General features: G+C 45.4%; 1 protein-coding gene across 4 annotated transcripts in view; it reads right to left on the bottom strand.

Annotated features, from left to right (window-relative positions):
* SIM2 (SIM bHLH transcription factor 2) overlaps positions 1 to 17,836 on the bottom strand; it is a 453,956-nt gene that overhangs the window by 224,432 nt on the left and 211,688 nt on the right. For all 4 annotated transcript variants that reach the window (XM_078655937.1, XM_078655940.1, XM_078655939.1 and 1 more), the window contains one exon: positions 14,004 to 14,112. In XM_078655937.1, coding sequence (XP_078512063.1) covers positions 14,004 to 14,112 — 109 coding nt within the window. The remainder of the gene's footprint in view (positions 1 to 14,003; positions 14,113 to 17,836) is intronic.

Raw genomic sequence — 17,836 nt, forward strand, 5'->3', positions numbered from 1 at the left:
GATAAAATTGGAAAACTGTGATCCTTGATGGTAAGCAAAGGTCCGAGTCATACCGTTCTGGATCAATTAAAAAACATTGTGAAAAGTAAATTCTAAATGCTAATCAGCAGAATTTAATGTTACTAAAGTGCACTTAAGAATGCAGGAAATCCGCCATAATGATGGAATGGAGGATTTTTGCATTGTTAAGTACAGGCGCACAGGTGGGTACGTAGGTGTTTTTGTGCAGCAGATGTATTCCTATAAAGACCGCGCAACCCCCATATTTAATTGGCGTATAGGGGAAGAATTGTCACTACATACTAAAGCTATTTTCTCTATGGAGCTAAAAAGAAAATTATTGTGCGATTTTACTATTGGCATCGTGTTTTCATGCTGAATTTCCACCTGGTGGAAATTTGCGTGTGTTCAGTTATTTTCAGTAGAATACTGGAAATTCATAACTCCTGTAGATTTCCAGGAGTAGTCGGGGGATTCTTTGTGAATCTAAAAAATGTCACAGATCTTCTTCAAACCTAGGAATAATAATTCTATTGAAACAGGTATCGTATTTTGTTTCACTTATACCTCTGCAAGAAGGAGAAAGACGATGGTACAACTTAGTAATCAAACTTCTCCTGCAACCCATAAAACCTGCTCTACTAGATTTTGTTTATGTCAATTTGTATTCTATTTATGTGCATTTTAGGAAAACAACACTTAGTGGGCTACTTTAAGTTTAGAGGAATGGGAAGAAAGCCAGAAGTCAGAAGAACTCCTGCCCGACTTGTGGGATCTATTTAGAGTTGACGCAAGCACTGGGTTTCTGATGCTATAGCCTCTACTCCCAATAGATTTCCCTGGCGGATATCACCATGCGATACCAGGCGGTCCTCAGCAGAGAAATCAAATAATGACCACCAACATGTATAGATAATTGATTATTTTGGTTTTCCCAGAAAATCCTCCTTTGGGCAGTAGCGGCCAGTACGGATGTAGGGTGGTGAGGCGGGGGGAGAAGGAGAAAGGAAGGATAAAACAAAAAATACACTTACCTCCTCGCTGCGCTGTTCCACGTCCTTTCTCCTCTGTCGGCCGAACAGAAAACAGTCAGGCTCCCCTAAGCTAATTACAACGCTGCAATACAGCAATGTGATTGGTCTGAGTGCCATAATTAGGCGAACATAGGTGGACTGGGGGCCTAGGCATGTTCTCCACCCAAGCTGTAATGCAGCCTAGGTGGAGAACATGCTAAGTGCGCATGACACTTCAGTGTTCCCACCACTCCTCCCCTGCCCTGCTCTGTGAGCAGAGCAGCCCCAACCCGCCCCCCCATGCTGCCACAGCAGGAACAAATAAAATGATAATAACACCATTTTATTATTATTTTATTTGTCCTTTTCTTCACTGCTGCAAAGCAGTGGGGCGACGCTCCTCCTCCTTAGCGTAGGAGCCTCCACTGCCTTTGGGAGCTTATTCTTGGTAAGCAAAAAAATCCCATGAAACCTTTCACCCCCTCAGCAAAGTTTCAATGCCTTCAATGAAAGCACTGCAGCAGGGGTGCCACTGAAGGCAGCAAGATCCCTGCCTGCCTGGCAGCTGTCTAGAACTATGCTGAACCACCCTCCTCCAGAGAAGAGAAGGCGATAGCCTCTGCCGATCTGATGGGCCAATGGACCACCCACCTACTCTTAATCAGGCCCGCAGCATGTTAAGTTGCAGTCTTTATAATATTATTCCTGATATGGTTTACAATGACAGGGTTTGACTTCAAAACCCACGTGTTTTTTGTCGCCCTCTCCCATTTCCTTGCCTGTCTTTTTTCAGTACCGTACTAGACTCTTATGTCAGACAATTCTCCCCTTGTGGTTCATTACAATAGGTACAAACATTACTCCAAAGTTTCACAATTCCCACTTTTCAACCTCATCCAGCACTTTGTTTTGACCCCCACTTCCACTGAATTTCGATACCACATCTGTGCACAGTTAAAAGGACCCTCAATGCTCCGACAATAGAAAATGATCGCACCAAATTCAGGGGTTTTACTAAGTAGACACAATAAAGAATACGAAAATATCCTGCCTGCATTACTCTTAGTTGGAGAAATCTCTCACCATCTTAACAACGCTCACTAGGAGTCCTAAGGAAGCCAAGGATCAGCAATGACTATCAACACAGCCACGGTACATGCACATAAGTTACACAAGAATCCAGAAATGAGAAAACAGCATAAATGTTATCATTTTTATTGTCACTATTGAGTAAAAAATAATTTAAATAGTATTTAGTCACATCTGTATGTGCTCATATATAAATGAATAGAAAAACATAATAGAAAACAGACACCAAGAATAAGAATGTTGAGACCTCTAGTGACCACTTGCACACATACCACAATCCTACAACATCCAATAAACACATTCTGAAAATGACAAAAGATTCCACGGTCTGGAGAACCAGAACCTGTACAATATTCAGAGTGACCTCAAGTTGTAATAAGTGCTTCCATTGGAATAGTGATTATATAATATATCTCAATATCATTCATGAATTAGTACTTTCTTCAATAGCTGTTTGCATTATTACAAAACAGTGACTGTATAGAGCGGTCCTATCGTAATGGTCTCCAGAGCTTATGCCGACGCGCGTTTCGGTGACGAACCCAATATTCAGGTCACACCTTCTTCAGGGCACTGAAAATTAGAGGTGGTCAAAGGATATTGGTGCCAACAGTAGACAAATGCTGTCTAGTAAAAGGGACTTAATGAGTCAAGAAGCTGATGCAACGAAATGCATTACAAGACAGCATTTGTCTATTGTTGTTCCTGTTGTAATGAACCCCAGGTGGAGATTTGTCTAAGAGTCTAGCATGGTGCCCTGTCCCCTTGGATTGTGGAGCCCCTCTCGTATTACCTTGACTTTTTCAGTACCGTACAGGCGGGCGAAAAAGAACTCCAAAGAAAAATTGCCTTTGTGCTTCTCCTGTGCTGTTCTATTTTGCCAGCCTCATCTAACTATTCTCGCCATGACATCATGGCATCTGATTATTCATGGAAAGCCATGAATTGTAAGAGCTGCCAAGATTCTGCCTTCATCTGCTTGCATGTCTATATGTGATAATATTGTGTGTTAATAGCTCGCTACCATTTACTGTGAGTCGAAGGATTTCACACTTATGAAAGATTAAGCAAGGACCATTTTAGAAAATCTGTATCCATTTCCTCCAGTTTAGTTATGCTCCGTAATGCAGGCTCAGCACACACACCTATCCATCCTCTGCAGAGTGGCAGCACGCCCACACAGCACGTCCCACTCATCCATCCGGGGGGGAGCATGACATCAACCTCCATATGGCGCGCCTTCTTGTAAGAAGGTTCTGCGCTCACCGCGCGCACTGTGTAATACAATCTGACAGGATTTATTCAGGAATATTTCATTCCCATGCAATGTGTGCAATAACAATTGAATCCATTTTAGGCCCTTACAGAAACCTCTGCATTCGGCAACGTCAACATTAAAAAACGAAAATATTTGAATTTATCATAAACGCGCAACCTCCAGCTGTTTACATTAGGGGTTGTGAAATTAAACTTCTGCTGCCAACGCTGAAAGAAGTGAACGACTTCAGCACTTCAGGAAGTCTCTAAACTAGCCACAGCGTAGGCTAGGGGCGAAAGGTTGCAATAAAAGTGCGTGTGCATGATAACGTTCGAGAAAAAAATCTTATTTGTTTGAAACAATCTCTTGGCAAAAATTGCAATGGTTTTAATTTAGGAAAGCTTCTTCAGTGATGTTTTCAACTTTTTTCTTAGACGTATCAAAGTCTGTGATGCTCAGTATGTTCCTGAGCTTAAAAGTAAGACTAGCTACATTTTCATAAAACAGACTGTACCAATTTACCTTACCTGCCCTTCCATTAGTTAAGGCAGCTAGCCAAACTAATGATGTAGTCAATGTTAACCTTGATATTTAAAAGACATGGGTCTTCGTCTCTCTTTAACCAATTAACATAGATGGTCAAACACATTGACAATTTGTCTCGTAACGTGTTTCATATTACATAAGGGTGTGGCAGAAGGTGGAGGGAGGTACATAGACACAGTGAACTTCTCGAAAGTGCAGACCAGTGATATAAGCAGACAGAAGTCCTCTTTATCTGTGCTCATGAGGGCATCATCTTTGATTCGTAAGGTGACTATCTCAATGCTGCAATGCAATTTGAAGCCGGATTGATAGTCATGCAGGAGCTGGTTGGTGCTGATGTGATATTGCAGTTGTCCATAGACTGCTTTTTTGATTATTCTGTAGATGCAAGATAGATGAGAGATGGGTCTGAAATTGTCAAGCTTTTCAGGGTCTGGTCTGCATTTCTTGAGTTGGAGGATCTGGTCTTTCTTGAGATCTTCAGACCTTACGCGAGGGGGGGCTTTGTGTTGGTGAAAACGGGTGAGTAAAGTTGTGTGTGATCTACCAGAATATTGTTGTACCAGGCCAACCCCTGGCATTGGATACTGAGGACAGGTGGCCCACCAAAATGGGATGGCCAACAATGTTTAACAGGGCCAGAAGATCTTGGGCTACAATACTGATGGCATTGGAAATATGGTCTCAATACATCTTAGTGCTCATCCAATATCGGAAATCTGCTTGGACAGGATTAGGTAAACCATTAGTTTCTACAGACGTATTAAACTGTTTGAACACTACCCGACCTACCTATTTTTATATGTAAGAAAGCTGAGATATTATATAGAAATTGGTAAACTTGCTGGGCTAGAGTACATTTGCATATGTTTTTTTACCATAAGGTCTGTAGAAGAATTAGAAATGTATTTTGAGAAAATCAGTTGTCTTACTCTTGTGTGTGTGTTAATTACGTTTGCATGTCCCTCCCTAAACCGCCCCTTACATTTCCCTTACCCCATTCATTTTGTAATAATGATTACGCATTTTCCATCCACTCCCCTTTGTCCCTCCCACATTTGCTACTGAATACTATATTTACATGTGCTACTGCAATAGGTTTGTGAATTGCATTTACAATTGCATTTTGCAGGATGTGAAGTTGTTCTACTAGTGTACTACCTTATGTACTCCTAAATGGCTTTTGTGGGTCAGGCCTTATGTATGTTGCTGGGAATGTAGGGCTCTAGGAACATAGGAGAAATACCTGGTGCTTGATGTATACTTGTATGTAAGTGGTATTTGTATAACACAAAGCCAGCAAAAGGGAAACTGGATGTTGTTCTTTGTCAAAGACACAGTCAATAAATGATTGGAGGGAATCGCTGGATTCGGAGATAGGAAGCGGACTGCTACTGCATTGTGATGTAGTGTTATTTTCCAAACTAGAGCTGGGTTTGGGAGATTCTAATTTATATGGTTATGTTATTCCTGATCATCGATATATTCGATGGAGAAGAACAAAAGTTACTTACCTGTAAACTGTGGTTCTCCAGTATTGGTGTCTTTCAAAGATTCACATGCTTGAAAATTTCCCCGTCGTCGAAGTGGGAGTCCAACGGTACATAAAATAGTAGCAATATATATATATATATAGAGAGAGAGAGAGATAGAGAGAGAGAGAAAACATCATAGATATACATATACATATATAATATATATACATAGATATAAATAAGAAAGTTAAAAGTACCATAGAACAATATAGGCCCATAGAAGCCTAAAGGGAGAATTCACTTTAGTAACATATCCATATCATTATAATAGTCCACATCCCAGCCCATCAGGCTGCAGCACCCTCTAGAACCTTCTCCTCAGAAGCTCAAGCCCTCAGATTTTCGTATCACCAAAGTGACCCAGAGTGCATGAGGAAAAGAGAGCCTCTGAGGGGAGGAAGGGTGGGTCGCATGTGCATCTATGAAAGACACCAATACTGGAGAACCACAGTTTACAGGTAAGTAACTTATGTTCTTCTCCAGTATTAGGGTGTCTTTCATAGATTCACATGCTTGAATAAGAATAGAAAGCAGTACGCCAACACATGAGAGTCATAAAAGGCAAGAAGAGCAAATGCAAGCAAATAAATGCACATATGAACATTGCATATATATGAAAGAACCTTTTATGACAGGAGGCGGGAAGCAACAGAGGCACACCTTCATCTGAAGAGATTGCGTAGCACCGCTTGACCCACAGCAGTGTCCCCAGTGTCAGCTGCCTCCAGACGGTAGTGCCTCGTGAACGTGTACCTGCTGGACCACGTTGCGCCCTGCAGATTTGATGTAGGGGCACTCCAGCAAAGAGGGCGGTAGAGGATACAACTGCCCTCGTCGAGTGTGCTCGCACCGGAGCAGAAAGAGGCTTGTCAGCCCGTTGATGGCAGAAGAAATCCAGCGAGTAATGGATTGTTTCGTGAATGGATGTCCCTTGCGCATCCGTCCATAGGCCACAAAGAGCTGGTCTGATTTACGAAAGGCAGCAGTGCGTTGGATGTAGAATTTGAGGCAGCGCTTTAAGTCCAAAGAATGAAGAGAGCGCTCAGCGGGAGACTGAGGGTCTGGGGATAAAGTCTTGAGAATGACAGGTTAATTAAGGTGGAAGTCCGAAGGAACCTTAGGAATAAATGTAGGATTCGTACAAAGTGTAACAGCGTCCCTTGAGAATTGAAGAAAAGGAGGCTGAATGGTGAAAGCCTGGATGTCGCTCACTCGCCTGGAGGATGTGAGTGCGAGGAGGAGGGCAACTTTCCAAGTAAGGAATTTTAATTCCGCTGAATGACTAGGCTCGAAAGGAGGTCAGAGGAGCTGTGATAAGACCAGATTCAAACGCCAAGCAGGTGGTGGACGCCGGATAGGTGGAAACAACCGGAACAGGCCCTTAAAGAACTGACGAATGATCCGAGAGGAGTACAATGATGTGGAACTGTCGTGGCGAAAGCGGGAAACCGCGGCCAGGAAGACTTTAAGAGTGGAATGCGAAAGTCCCGATTTTGCCAAAAGGAGGAAAAAGGCAGGATTTGCTCAGGTGTGGCGAGCAGAGGATCGACCTTCTCCTTGTGACACCAGACACAAAACCGTTTCCATTTCAGTTTATACGACTTGACTGTGGAAGGAGCGCGTGCATGAGCAAGCATTTCTCTGCACTCAGGAGCAATAGTCAGATGTGAAAATTCAGTGGGCTCAGGTTCCAAGCGTGAAGCTGGAGAGACGCCGGATCCGGATGGCAAATCTGGCCCTGGCTCATGGTGAGAAGATGAGGCAGAGGACGAAGAAGAATCGGATCGCACTGGGAAAACAGTAGAAGATCCGTGAACCATGGGCGACGCGGCCACTTGGGCGCAATCAAGAGGATGTGACACGGCTGAAGTCTCATCTTGCGCAGTAGGCGCGGAATCAGAGGGATCGGCTGAAAAGCATAAACGAATTTGTTCGACCAGTTGATCGAAAACGCATTCCCGCTCGATCCGCTGTGGGGATGCCGACTTGCGAAGCGTAGGCATTTGCGGTTGAGTGGAGTTGCAAACAGATCCAGCTCCGGCTGGCCCCACAAGCTAAACACATTCTCCAGAGTCGGTTGATGGAGTTCCCACTCGTGATTGTCCGTAGTCGATCTGCTGAGAGAGTCGGCAAGGGCGTTTGAGGCAATGATGAATCGCCCATTCCCATATTTGTTGTGCCTGTCTGGATAGCAGAAGAGATCTCGTGCCTCCTTGCTTGTTGAGGTAGTGCATACTGGTGGTGTTGTCTGTACGCACCAGCAGTGACTTCCCTTCCACCAGCAGCCGAAGAGACTTCAGGGCAAGGAAGATAGCTACGAGTTCCAGGCGATTTATGTGCCACATGCATTGAACTGGCGTCCGTTTGCCCTTGACAGACAACCCTTCGATGTGTGCGCCCCAACCCTCTAAGGAAGCGTCCGTCGTAAGGGTAAGCGTGGGGGCTGCGTCCTGGAACGGCCGCCCAGTTGCGATGTTTGAAAGGTGAGCCCACCATTCCAATGCGCCCTGAATGCGGGGGGTCAGGCAGACCTTGTCGTTGAACGACCCTGAGACTTGCCGCCATTGTTTGTCCAATTCCTCTTGGAGGACTCGCATGTGGAGCCTGCAATTGGGGATCAGGTGTATGCAGGACGATGCCATGCCTAGAAAAGATTTTAACATCCGGACAGAAGCGGACCTTCTTGAGCGTAGAAGAGCCTCCATCTTGACAATGCGATGTTGTTGTGCCTGTGAAACAAACACCTTCTCCAGACGAGAGTCGAATAATGCCCCCAGAAAGATCCTTTGCTGGGCTGGAGGGACATGTGATTTCTCGTGATTGATGGAAAGACCCAAGGCGTGAAAGACGGATAGACAAGTCTGAGTGTGTTGTCTTGCTGCAACAAAGGTTTGAGCCTTTCTCAGGCAGTCGTCTAAATAAGGGTAGGACTGTATGCCCTGTAGGCGGAGAAAAACTGTAACCGGAGCCATGTTCTTTGTGAAGACTCTCGGAGTGGAACGAAGGCCGAAAGGTAAAACTTTGAATTGGAAGTGTTTCAATCCCACTGTGAAGCGATGGTACTTCCTGTGTCTGTGATGGATTGGCACATGGAAGTATGCATCTTGGAGGTCGATTGTGGAGAGGAACTCTCCGGGATTCATGCACTGTAAAATTTCCAGCAAGGTTAGCATCCGAAATGTTTGGGATTTGATGAACTTGTTGAGGGCTCGGAGGTCTAAAATAGGAAAAAGCAGGAATAAAAGCCCTTGCCTTGTTGTAATCGAGGAACCACTTCGACAGCCCCATTCTTTATCATGACTGCGACCTGCGCAAACAGCTCCTTCAAATGTGCTTGGGAAGGGCCAGAGGGTGGGTGGGCGGGTTGGAGGAAATTTGAGAAATTCAAGAGCGTGGCCCTTTAAGATGACATCCAAGACCCAACGATCCGAGGTTAATTTTGACCAATTGTAGAAGTGTTGGGAGATTAGACCTCCAATCTTCCGAGCAGGAGAACACTTGACCCGTGGAAAGTCACTGTTTTTTAGAAGTGGCACCTCCTCTGTAGGTGTTTTTCCATCGATAAGGCCTGGAATCGGATTGCCTATTCTGATTTTGATAGGAGTTGCGCTGCTTGTTTTCACCATAGGAGCGGTACTGGGAGGAGCCACGAAAATTGGAGGAAGTACCTCTGCCACGTGCTCCACGAAAGGACCGCTTCCGGTACTGAGCAGTGTCCGTGTCTTGCTTGATGGACTCTAAGGTGTCGTCCACATGCTTGCCGAAGAGGGACTCTCCATCAAAAGGCAAGTAGAGCACTCTTGCCTGCACTTCAGGCCGAAAAGCCGTAGCCTTAAGCCAGCCCTGCCTCCGTAAGACAGCTGCACCTGCGAGCTGCCTGAAACCCGTAGAAGAAATATCAACTGCATAGTCTATAATTTCAAAGGAGATTTTCTCTCCCTCTTGCACGATCTTAAGGGCTTCCGCCCTGGAGGAGTCCGGAAGCAGGTCAACCAAAGCCGCGATCTCTGACCACATCTGACGGTCATTCCGTCCGAGGATGGCCAAGGAGTTTGCCGCCCTGACCGTCGTGGCAGCCATAGTGGTGAATTTCTTTCCAATGGTATCCAGGCGGCGACCCTCCTGATCCGGTGGCGAAGTTAACGGAGTTGCCGGGTTACGCGACAGCTTTTGGGCAGCTTGTGTAATGACTGAGTCAGCCTTTGGTTGCGACACAAGACATGCCGGTGAATCCACAGGCACCTTATACTTTTTTTCAAGGCACGGAAGCACGGCCGGGATGGAGTTAGGCCGGTCCATTAGTTTAAGTCCTTCCTGCCATATAAAGTCAATTATTGGTATAGTATGTACTTGCTTCAGAGGTTGATCCTTGAAGTCATAAAGGAAACAGTCTTGTTGCTTGACCTCCATGGGCAAATGAAAACGCTTCGCAGCTCTCACCATCAAGTTGTGGAAACCCCCAATGTCTACTGGAGGAGAAGCCAGGGGAGAAGTAGGAGGAGGAGACGGGGTCTGGGCCCGATAGTTGTCCCAATCTGCAAGGGCAGCGTCGTCGTCCTGGCCTGTATCATGGCGGACGTCATCCTCATCAGTATCTGGATCAGGAAGAACTGGTGATTTTGGTTGAGCAACAGGTGGCTCCTGTGTCGGAGGAGGCGGAGCAGGAGAAGTCTGTGCAGAAGGTGGGAAACGACGATTATAATCGTCCAACATGTGCTGAAGGTTTGATATCAAAGACAACGGTATTTGTGCCATAGGAACCTCGTGGTCAACATCCAGCTGATCATCGTGAACTGGGAAGAGTGAACCCCTGTCATCATTGTCCTCATCCTCATAATCCTGATATTTTATATTGAGCTCCGAAGGACTGGCAGCAGGACTAAAGGTGTCATCAACATAAGACCCATCCGAAGATTCCTCCTCTGCAGACGCAAAGAGTTGTGCAGGGGGGCCAGAACCACCTTGAAGAGGACTCAAAACCAGTGGAGCGGGACGTATAACAAGAGAAGCTGTTACCACAGTAAAGGTTGTTGCAGTTGCCGGAGAATAGTGTCCTCTCGACGAGCTCGTGGTCGAAACCGGCGTCGAGGGATCCGCCAGTGAAGAATAAGGCGTCGACGAAGAAGTGGGAACCAGACGACGGAGCCTGGACTTTTCCCGTCGACGGTGCGGTCGTCGTCGACGAGGGCTTCTTCGTCGTCGACGAGCTGTCGACGAGGATGTGTTCGTCGACGAGGAACTCGACGTCGACGAGGCTACCGCCGACAAAGATGGTACCGTCGACGAAGATGGTACCGTCGACGAAGGTGGATTCGTCGACGAGCGGCGCATTGACGAATGCTTCTTTGGCAAGGTCATCGACGAGACGGATTTCTTCGCCGTCGACGAGATCTTCACAATGGAGGTTATGGGCCTAACCTCTTGGCTCGTCATCGACGATGCGGACGTAGTCGTCGTCTTCGTCGACATGGAGCATGTCGTCGTCACAGTAGGCACAACGTCGACGGATCTTGCCGTCATCGACGGGCGCGTCGACGAGCTCGTCGACGAGCTGCCACTCGTTTTGGACGACGAGGGCACAGATTGGGACTGCGACGCCAGAGAACCAGGTCCCGTAGGCGTAGAGGCCGGCAGATCCCGTGGGGAGACAGACCTCGGGGCATCCACCAACTTCTTCCTTTTTAGAAAAGGAGAAGGCATCTCAGTCTCCGACCCACGTTTAAGAGAGGTATTGGAGTGGAAGGAAGACACACTCTCCACATCAGACAAAGGATTGTCCGAAGTCTTCAACCTCTGTAGCCACAGAAGGAGACGGGCCTCCCTATCCTTTAGGGTCTTTGAAGAAAATGTTCTGCAAAACTTGCAGTCCCTCACCTCATGTTCTGGGTACAGGCAGTAGATGCACATTTTATGAGGATCCTCATGGAACAGGTGAAGTTTTCCACAGGCAGAACAAGGCCTAAATAAAGATTTATTTGTTGAAGACATTGTAGTTGAAGATGAAAAGGTTTGAAGATTGAAGAAACTGAGCATAGCTCAGGGAGACTCCCTTCACATGACGTGCGGTAGAAAATCTGAGGGCTTGAGTTTCCGAGGAGAAGGTTCTAGAGGGTGCTGCAGCCTGATTGGCTGGGATGTGGACTATTATAATGACATGGATATGTTACTAAAATGAATTCTCCCTTTAGGCTTCTATGGGCCTATATTGTTCTATGGTACTTTTAACTTTCTTATTTATATCTATGTATATATATTATATATTTATATGTATATGTATATCTATGATGTTTTCTGTTTATATATATATATATATATATATATACTACTATTTTATGTACCGTGGGACTCCCACTTCGACGACGGGGAATTATTCAAGCATGTGAATCTATGAAAGATACCCTAATACTGGAGAAGGCCTGTTGCAGGATCTCGATTTTATTTTGGACTTCTTCGTCTTCATTAAGCTGGCGTCCTGACTACATGTATGCTGAGAGCTCTGGAGATGGTGAGTTTGACAGACAAGTAATGGGGTGTGGCGGTCTTAAAGGCTTCGCAGTCGATGCTGCTGGTTGTGAAGTTGGTGCAGGTAGGTGGATGTCATGGAGGTCCATTAGGTTGAGATTGACACGGTCATATTTCTCCAGGCCCTCGATAAGGCATTCTGCAGCATTTAGGATGCACTTGAGGGGTGGGCAGAGTGGCATCTAAGAATGTATATTGAAATTGGTTAACTATTCTTAGGTCTCGGGTGAGGGATTGTGAAGGCCTCTTGGCATGCAGTCTCTCTCGTCTCCTTAGGGTGGGTGTGGGGTTTCCACCCAGGCATGGTCAGCAAAGCTACAGCAGGACAAAGGCCTCAGTCCTTATCTTGGGGAAGTTGGCAGCATTCATCTACCTGTTCAGGAAGCCTTGTTGCAGAGTACACAGAGGATGGTGTTGACGTGGCTCTTCAAAGGGCTGCAGTGTGACTTAACCTTATATTCACATGTCTTGGGGCTTGCGTAGCGGGGGAGACCAATTAAGACTCATTTCTGCCTCCGTGCAAGCCAAAGATGTCCCACAATAGCAGATTTATGTTAGATTAGAGGGCCCTCAAAAAAAACAAAATTCAAAAAGTAAAACTCCAGGGACTTTCTTAGAAAAGTAAAAAAAGATAGCGTGATGGGACAGCTGATGCAGTCAAGATGGAACGTTCATTCCCACAAAATCCATTTGCTTAACTCTCCCTGGTGGATAAAGCTCTTTACAGGTAGGTAGATAGCAGTTTCTAATATGTTTACAACACGTGTTGGCAACTGGATTTTCTCATTATGTAGCAATAACCATATTTTGACAACAATACCACAAAATATTACACTAAGGTCCTCACAATACAGGTGGTTGGATCTATACAAAAGTAATGCTAAACGGGTGGTGAGTATTTTACCATACATTTAACAATGTGTTTTTTATTTTATTTAAAGTGATATAGTATCACATTAAAGCACTTTTAAACTCTAAAGCTATTTCCATGTTATTCCCCCATCAAAGCAAAATTTAGCTAACATAATGATTTCTGGGTGCAATGACCTTCCAATTGGTAACATTCCAACAAATGTTAGACCAACTCTAGTCTCATTGACGTCGGCGATTGGGGTGTCTCATGAACTACTTGCATTACTAAGTATATCTATGCTTCCTGTTACCATAGCATAGAGTAGATTCCTTGGAAATAATTTCTCCTTGTGTCTGAAATACAGTTAGGTCAGTTTTGCAATTAGCCACTGTTTGCAACATTATGAATTCACAAATGTACATCCTTGCTAGAATCTCAAATTAAATATCCCAAAGTTCTCATTAAGTAACAGGCAGTAGCATACAGATATAAGCCAATCCCAATTACCACATGTTGATGTCCTGCCCCCTAAGGATGGGTAGGTGGTAACTAGCAGAGTGTACCTTTATTACCCATATTAATAGTCCACCTGTGGATCTTGATTTTCATAGGGGTATGAGCCACCTAAAGAAGCTGCACACCTTTTACCGCTTGTGGTGTGATACCTATTGTTATTTTGCTGCCGGTGGTGGAAGGGTCAACAACCTCAGACGAAGAGCAGCCTTTTGCATGTTTTATTCTAGGTGGTACTACTAGGATGCAGTGGGGCTCTCCTCCATACTGCTTAGGATGTGGTAGGAATCCCTCTGTGTCCTGGTGCCACCATACTGCCATTCTTCACTTGGCAGTCATTGTGGCACCCTGGCCCTTTGGGCTGCTGGTCCTTTTTTCCCGTATGAAGGGCAGAACAGTTTACCATGCCCTTTTAATTGCCCACTAAGCAATTCTTCTCCATCACTCCGAATGGTTATTCTGATATAATGAGGCCCCACATGATGTATGATGACATAATAGCATCTTCGCCAAATGGTAACAAAAAACACAGACCTTTTTAGAAAGGTGACCTTGTGAACTGCAAGTTAACAAAGAACACACAATCGACACCTATGATAGCAGAGCTGTGATTCTGATGGAGCACTGGCAAACCAATGGGATAAGATCAAATGCATCTCATGTGCCTACTGTACCTTGCAGGAGGTGAGGGTGAAGCGGCTGGTGAGCGCTGAGCACTGCAGTCATTTCATCGTGGTCTGAAGGATGGATATATTCATAGATGCTGTTACCAGTAAGCTCGACCTGGCAAAATGAAAGTGTCAGAGATATGAGTTGTTAGCATTTTTAATTCAGGTTCCACTGTTTTAAAATTAAAATATATACACATTTTATTAATGATCCAACTGATTTAATTGATTTATTTATGTGGGCTAAGGTACCAAATTCTTGGTCTCATAGTGAGGGTGAAGATTAAGGGCCCTATTACAATGTCAGGCGGAGTTTCCTCCGCTTGACATCGTCTCGGTCATGGGTTTGACCGACACTCAGTCGGCAGTCCCGACCAACTAATTAGGTTGCGACCGTACACTGTTTGGTTACATTCCCATACTTTACAATGGGAGCATGTATTCCCGGGCGGAATGCATGCTCCCATTGCAAAATAGGAGGTGGAGTTCATCCCTGCACCCCGTGGTAGACCCTTAAGGTGCCTGCCATGGGGTGCAGGGATCAATAGAGGGGCACCGTACCGGAGGCCGTGCACCCAAGGGGGCCCTGCTGGGGGCCCCAAAGTCGAGTTCCAACAGCCTTTCTGTGTCCGAAAGGCCGGCACAGAAAGGCTACCGAAACCTGACATTGTTGGCCCTCGGGTGGAAAGAGCCGCCCTTGGGATTACAGGCCGCATTCTGACTGGCAGCCGGGCTCTCCGAGCCTGTTGGAATGACCGATCAGACTCCTTTCCAACTGCCTCCATTGGAATGAGGCAGTCAGAAAGGAATCCGACCAACATATTATGATGTGGCCGGAAAGGCTCCGAACTACAGTTGAAGCCTTTTCCAACCGCATCGTAATCGGCCCTTTAGTAAATCAAACAGGAGAGAAAGGTCAATTTGCTATAATAATATTCAGAGCACACGTGGCCTTATTAGGAGTCATACCCTAAATCCGTGCAAAAACTCCCTGGCATAATAATAGATTCTGTATGTCATAAAAGGGCAAGGAAGGGAAAAACACGGGATTTCCTCTATCGGATTCTCTACTCACTAAAAATACTGTGAAGTGCCTATGTTGTTAAAAATGCACCCAAGTGAGTTACGGAATACTGCATGTGTTTGCCCAAATACAGAAATACTCAACCGGTTTGGGTTAGGTATCTAATAGTATTCAATAAACGAGCTGAAGAAAGGGATGGCGGGGTAGAGGGGAGGTGTTGAAGGTGATCTGCTTGGTAGCAAATTAAACCCAGTATTAGCAATGACAATATGTCTGGATTATAACTGAAAGAGATTTCTGTTTAGTAACGTGAATTTAAGCACTCTATTTCTCATCTTACATGCACACTGTCACTCATCCCTTTAATCATTCATACACTCACTGACTCATTGCATTCACCCATTTACCCATTAATAATAAAACATGGGAACACACACACTCAAAAACATATCTATCTATACTAATATAATAAAGAGAGAGCCCAAACCTTGAGGCGGGTAATCTCAGGAACCACAGCACCAATCACAACACCCAATACAGCGTTGGAAAGGGCAGTTGCAGCAGAAGGACATAGGCTATGCAGACACCCACCATATACATTTAAAAGGCAAAAGAACCGTGCCAGCAAAGTAGTCCCTTGTGGGCGTGTCTGCGTTGTGCTGGGGGTGTGACAAACGCTAGGGGCGTGTGGTACGTTCCGCCCTTCATGCCATGTCTCATATCGTGTGCTGTGGGTGTGTGCTGGGGGCGTGTGCGGGGCGCGGGATTACGGGAAAAAAAATAAGCGTTGTGCCCAATATTTCATTGTTTTTCTTCCCAGGTTCTGTACATTCCAGCTCCGGGTGTCCACCCTGCTCCCTTTAAATACCCCTACACCCCATAATTATAACCCATCCTTACTCCTTAAAATACCCCAACACCTTTAAACACTAACCCATCTTAACCCTATAAATATATCCTGTACCCCAAAATCCAAACCTATCCTTAAACCCTAAAAATACTCCTGTACCCCAAAACCCAAACCTAGCCCTGAACCCTGTGAATACCCCTGTGCCTCAAAACCCAAACCTACCCCTGAACCCTAAAAATACCCCTGTACCCCAAAACCCAAACCCAGCCCTGAACCCTAAAAATACCCCTGTACCCCAAAACCCAAACCTACCCCTGAACCCTAAAATACCTCTGTACCCCAAAACACAAACCTAGCCCTGAACCCTTAAAATACCCCTGTACCCCAAAACCCAAACCTACCCCTGAACCCTAAAAATACCCCTGTACCCCAAAACCCAAACCTAGCCCTGAACCTTAAAAATAACCCTGTACCCCAAAACCCAAACCTAACCCTGAACCCTAAAATACCCCTGTACCCTAAAACCCAAACCTAGCCCGGAACCCTAAAAATACCCCTGTACACCAAAACCCAAACCTAGCCCTGAATCCTTAAAATACCCTTGTACCCCAAAACCCAAACCTATCCCTAAACCCTAAAAATACTCCTGTACCCCAAAACCCAAACCTAGCCCTGAACCCTATGAATACCCCTGTGCCTCAAAACCCAAACCTACCCCTGAACCATAAAAATACCCCTGTACCCCAAAACCCAAACCCAGCCCTGAACCCTAAAAATACCCCTGTACCCCAAAACCCAAACCTACCCCTGAACCCTAAAATACCCCTGTACCCCAAAACCCAAACCTAGCCCTGAACCCTTAAAATACCCCTGTACCCCAAAACCCAAACCTACCCCTGAACCCTAAAAATACCCCTGTACCCCAAAACCCAAACCTAGCCCTGAACCCAAAAATAACCCTGTACCCCAAAACCCAAACCTAACCCTGAACCCTAAAATACCCCTGTACCCTAAAACCCAAACCTAGCCCGGAACCCTAAAAATACCCCTGTACCCCAAAACCCAAACCTAGCCCTGAACCCTTAAAATACCCCTGTACCCCAAAACCCAAACCTACCCCTGAACCCTAAAAATACCCCTATACCCCAAAACCCAAACCTAACCCTGAACCCTAAAAATACCCCTGTACCCCAAAACCCATACCTATCCCTAAAACTACCCCTGTACCTCATAACCCAAAACTATATCTGAACCCTTAAAATACCCAAACACCCCAAAACATATACCTCAGTACCCCAAAACATATACCCCTATACCCATACTTACCATATCCAAACATTAAAAAAAACATGCTTTTACCATTCATGCATTTACAACGAATTTCGTTGTAAATGTATGCATGGTAAAAGCATATAAAATGTAATGCCATGCGTTATAATGGTATTGCGGAGTCATGGTACTTTCGTAATGAAAGTATGCGGAGTGATGGTATGCGGAAAGAAAGTTGCGGAATAATGGGTGTTTACCCTCCCCCGGTAAGTACATTGGTGGCACGGCGGCCCACATCTCCAGCAACATACTCATATTTTTTCACCACCCTTTTGAAAAATGCACAGGTCTCTCTCATTGATGGCCAGCACCGACATACACTTTTAGACACACCTCCCGCCACAAGTTCTAGAATTGCGAACTTTAGAGCTGGGGAGCTACGTTCGAATCTCGGCATCAGCTCAACATGCTGTGATTCCAGGCAAATCGGTTTGTCTCCCCGTGCCTACCACAAATGAATGTGTTCTTCTGTAATGTAAATTGTGCTCATGCCATGTTGTCGAGTTCGCGCTATATAATATTGCAAGGAAAAATAAAGTAGGGAAACTCGAGTTCACACACTACTGAACGCGCACTCTTAAGTGCATCTGCAGTGCACTGTGAATCGGAACGTTTCACAGGCCTGTCACAGATAAG

This window comes from Lissotriton helveticus, chromosome 8 (genome assembly GCF_964261635.1).
Source record: "Lissotriton helveticus chromosome 8, aLisHel1.1, whole genome shotgun sequence".
Taxonomy (NCBI): domain Eukaryota; kingdom Metazoa; phylum Chordata; class Amphibia; order Caudata; family Salamandridae; genus Lissotriton; species Lissotriton helveticus.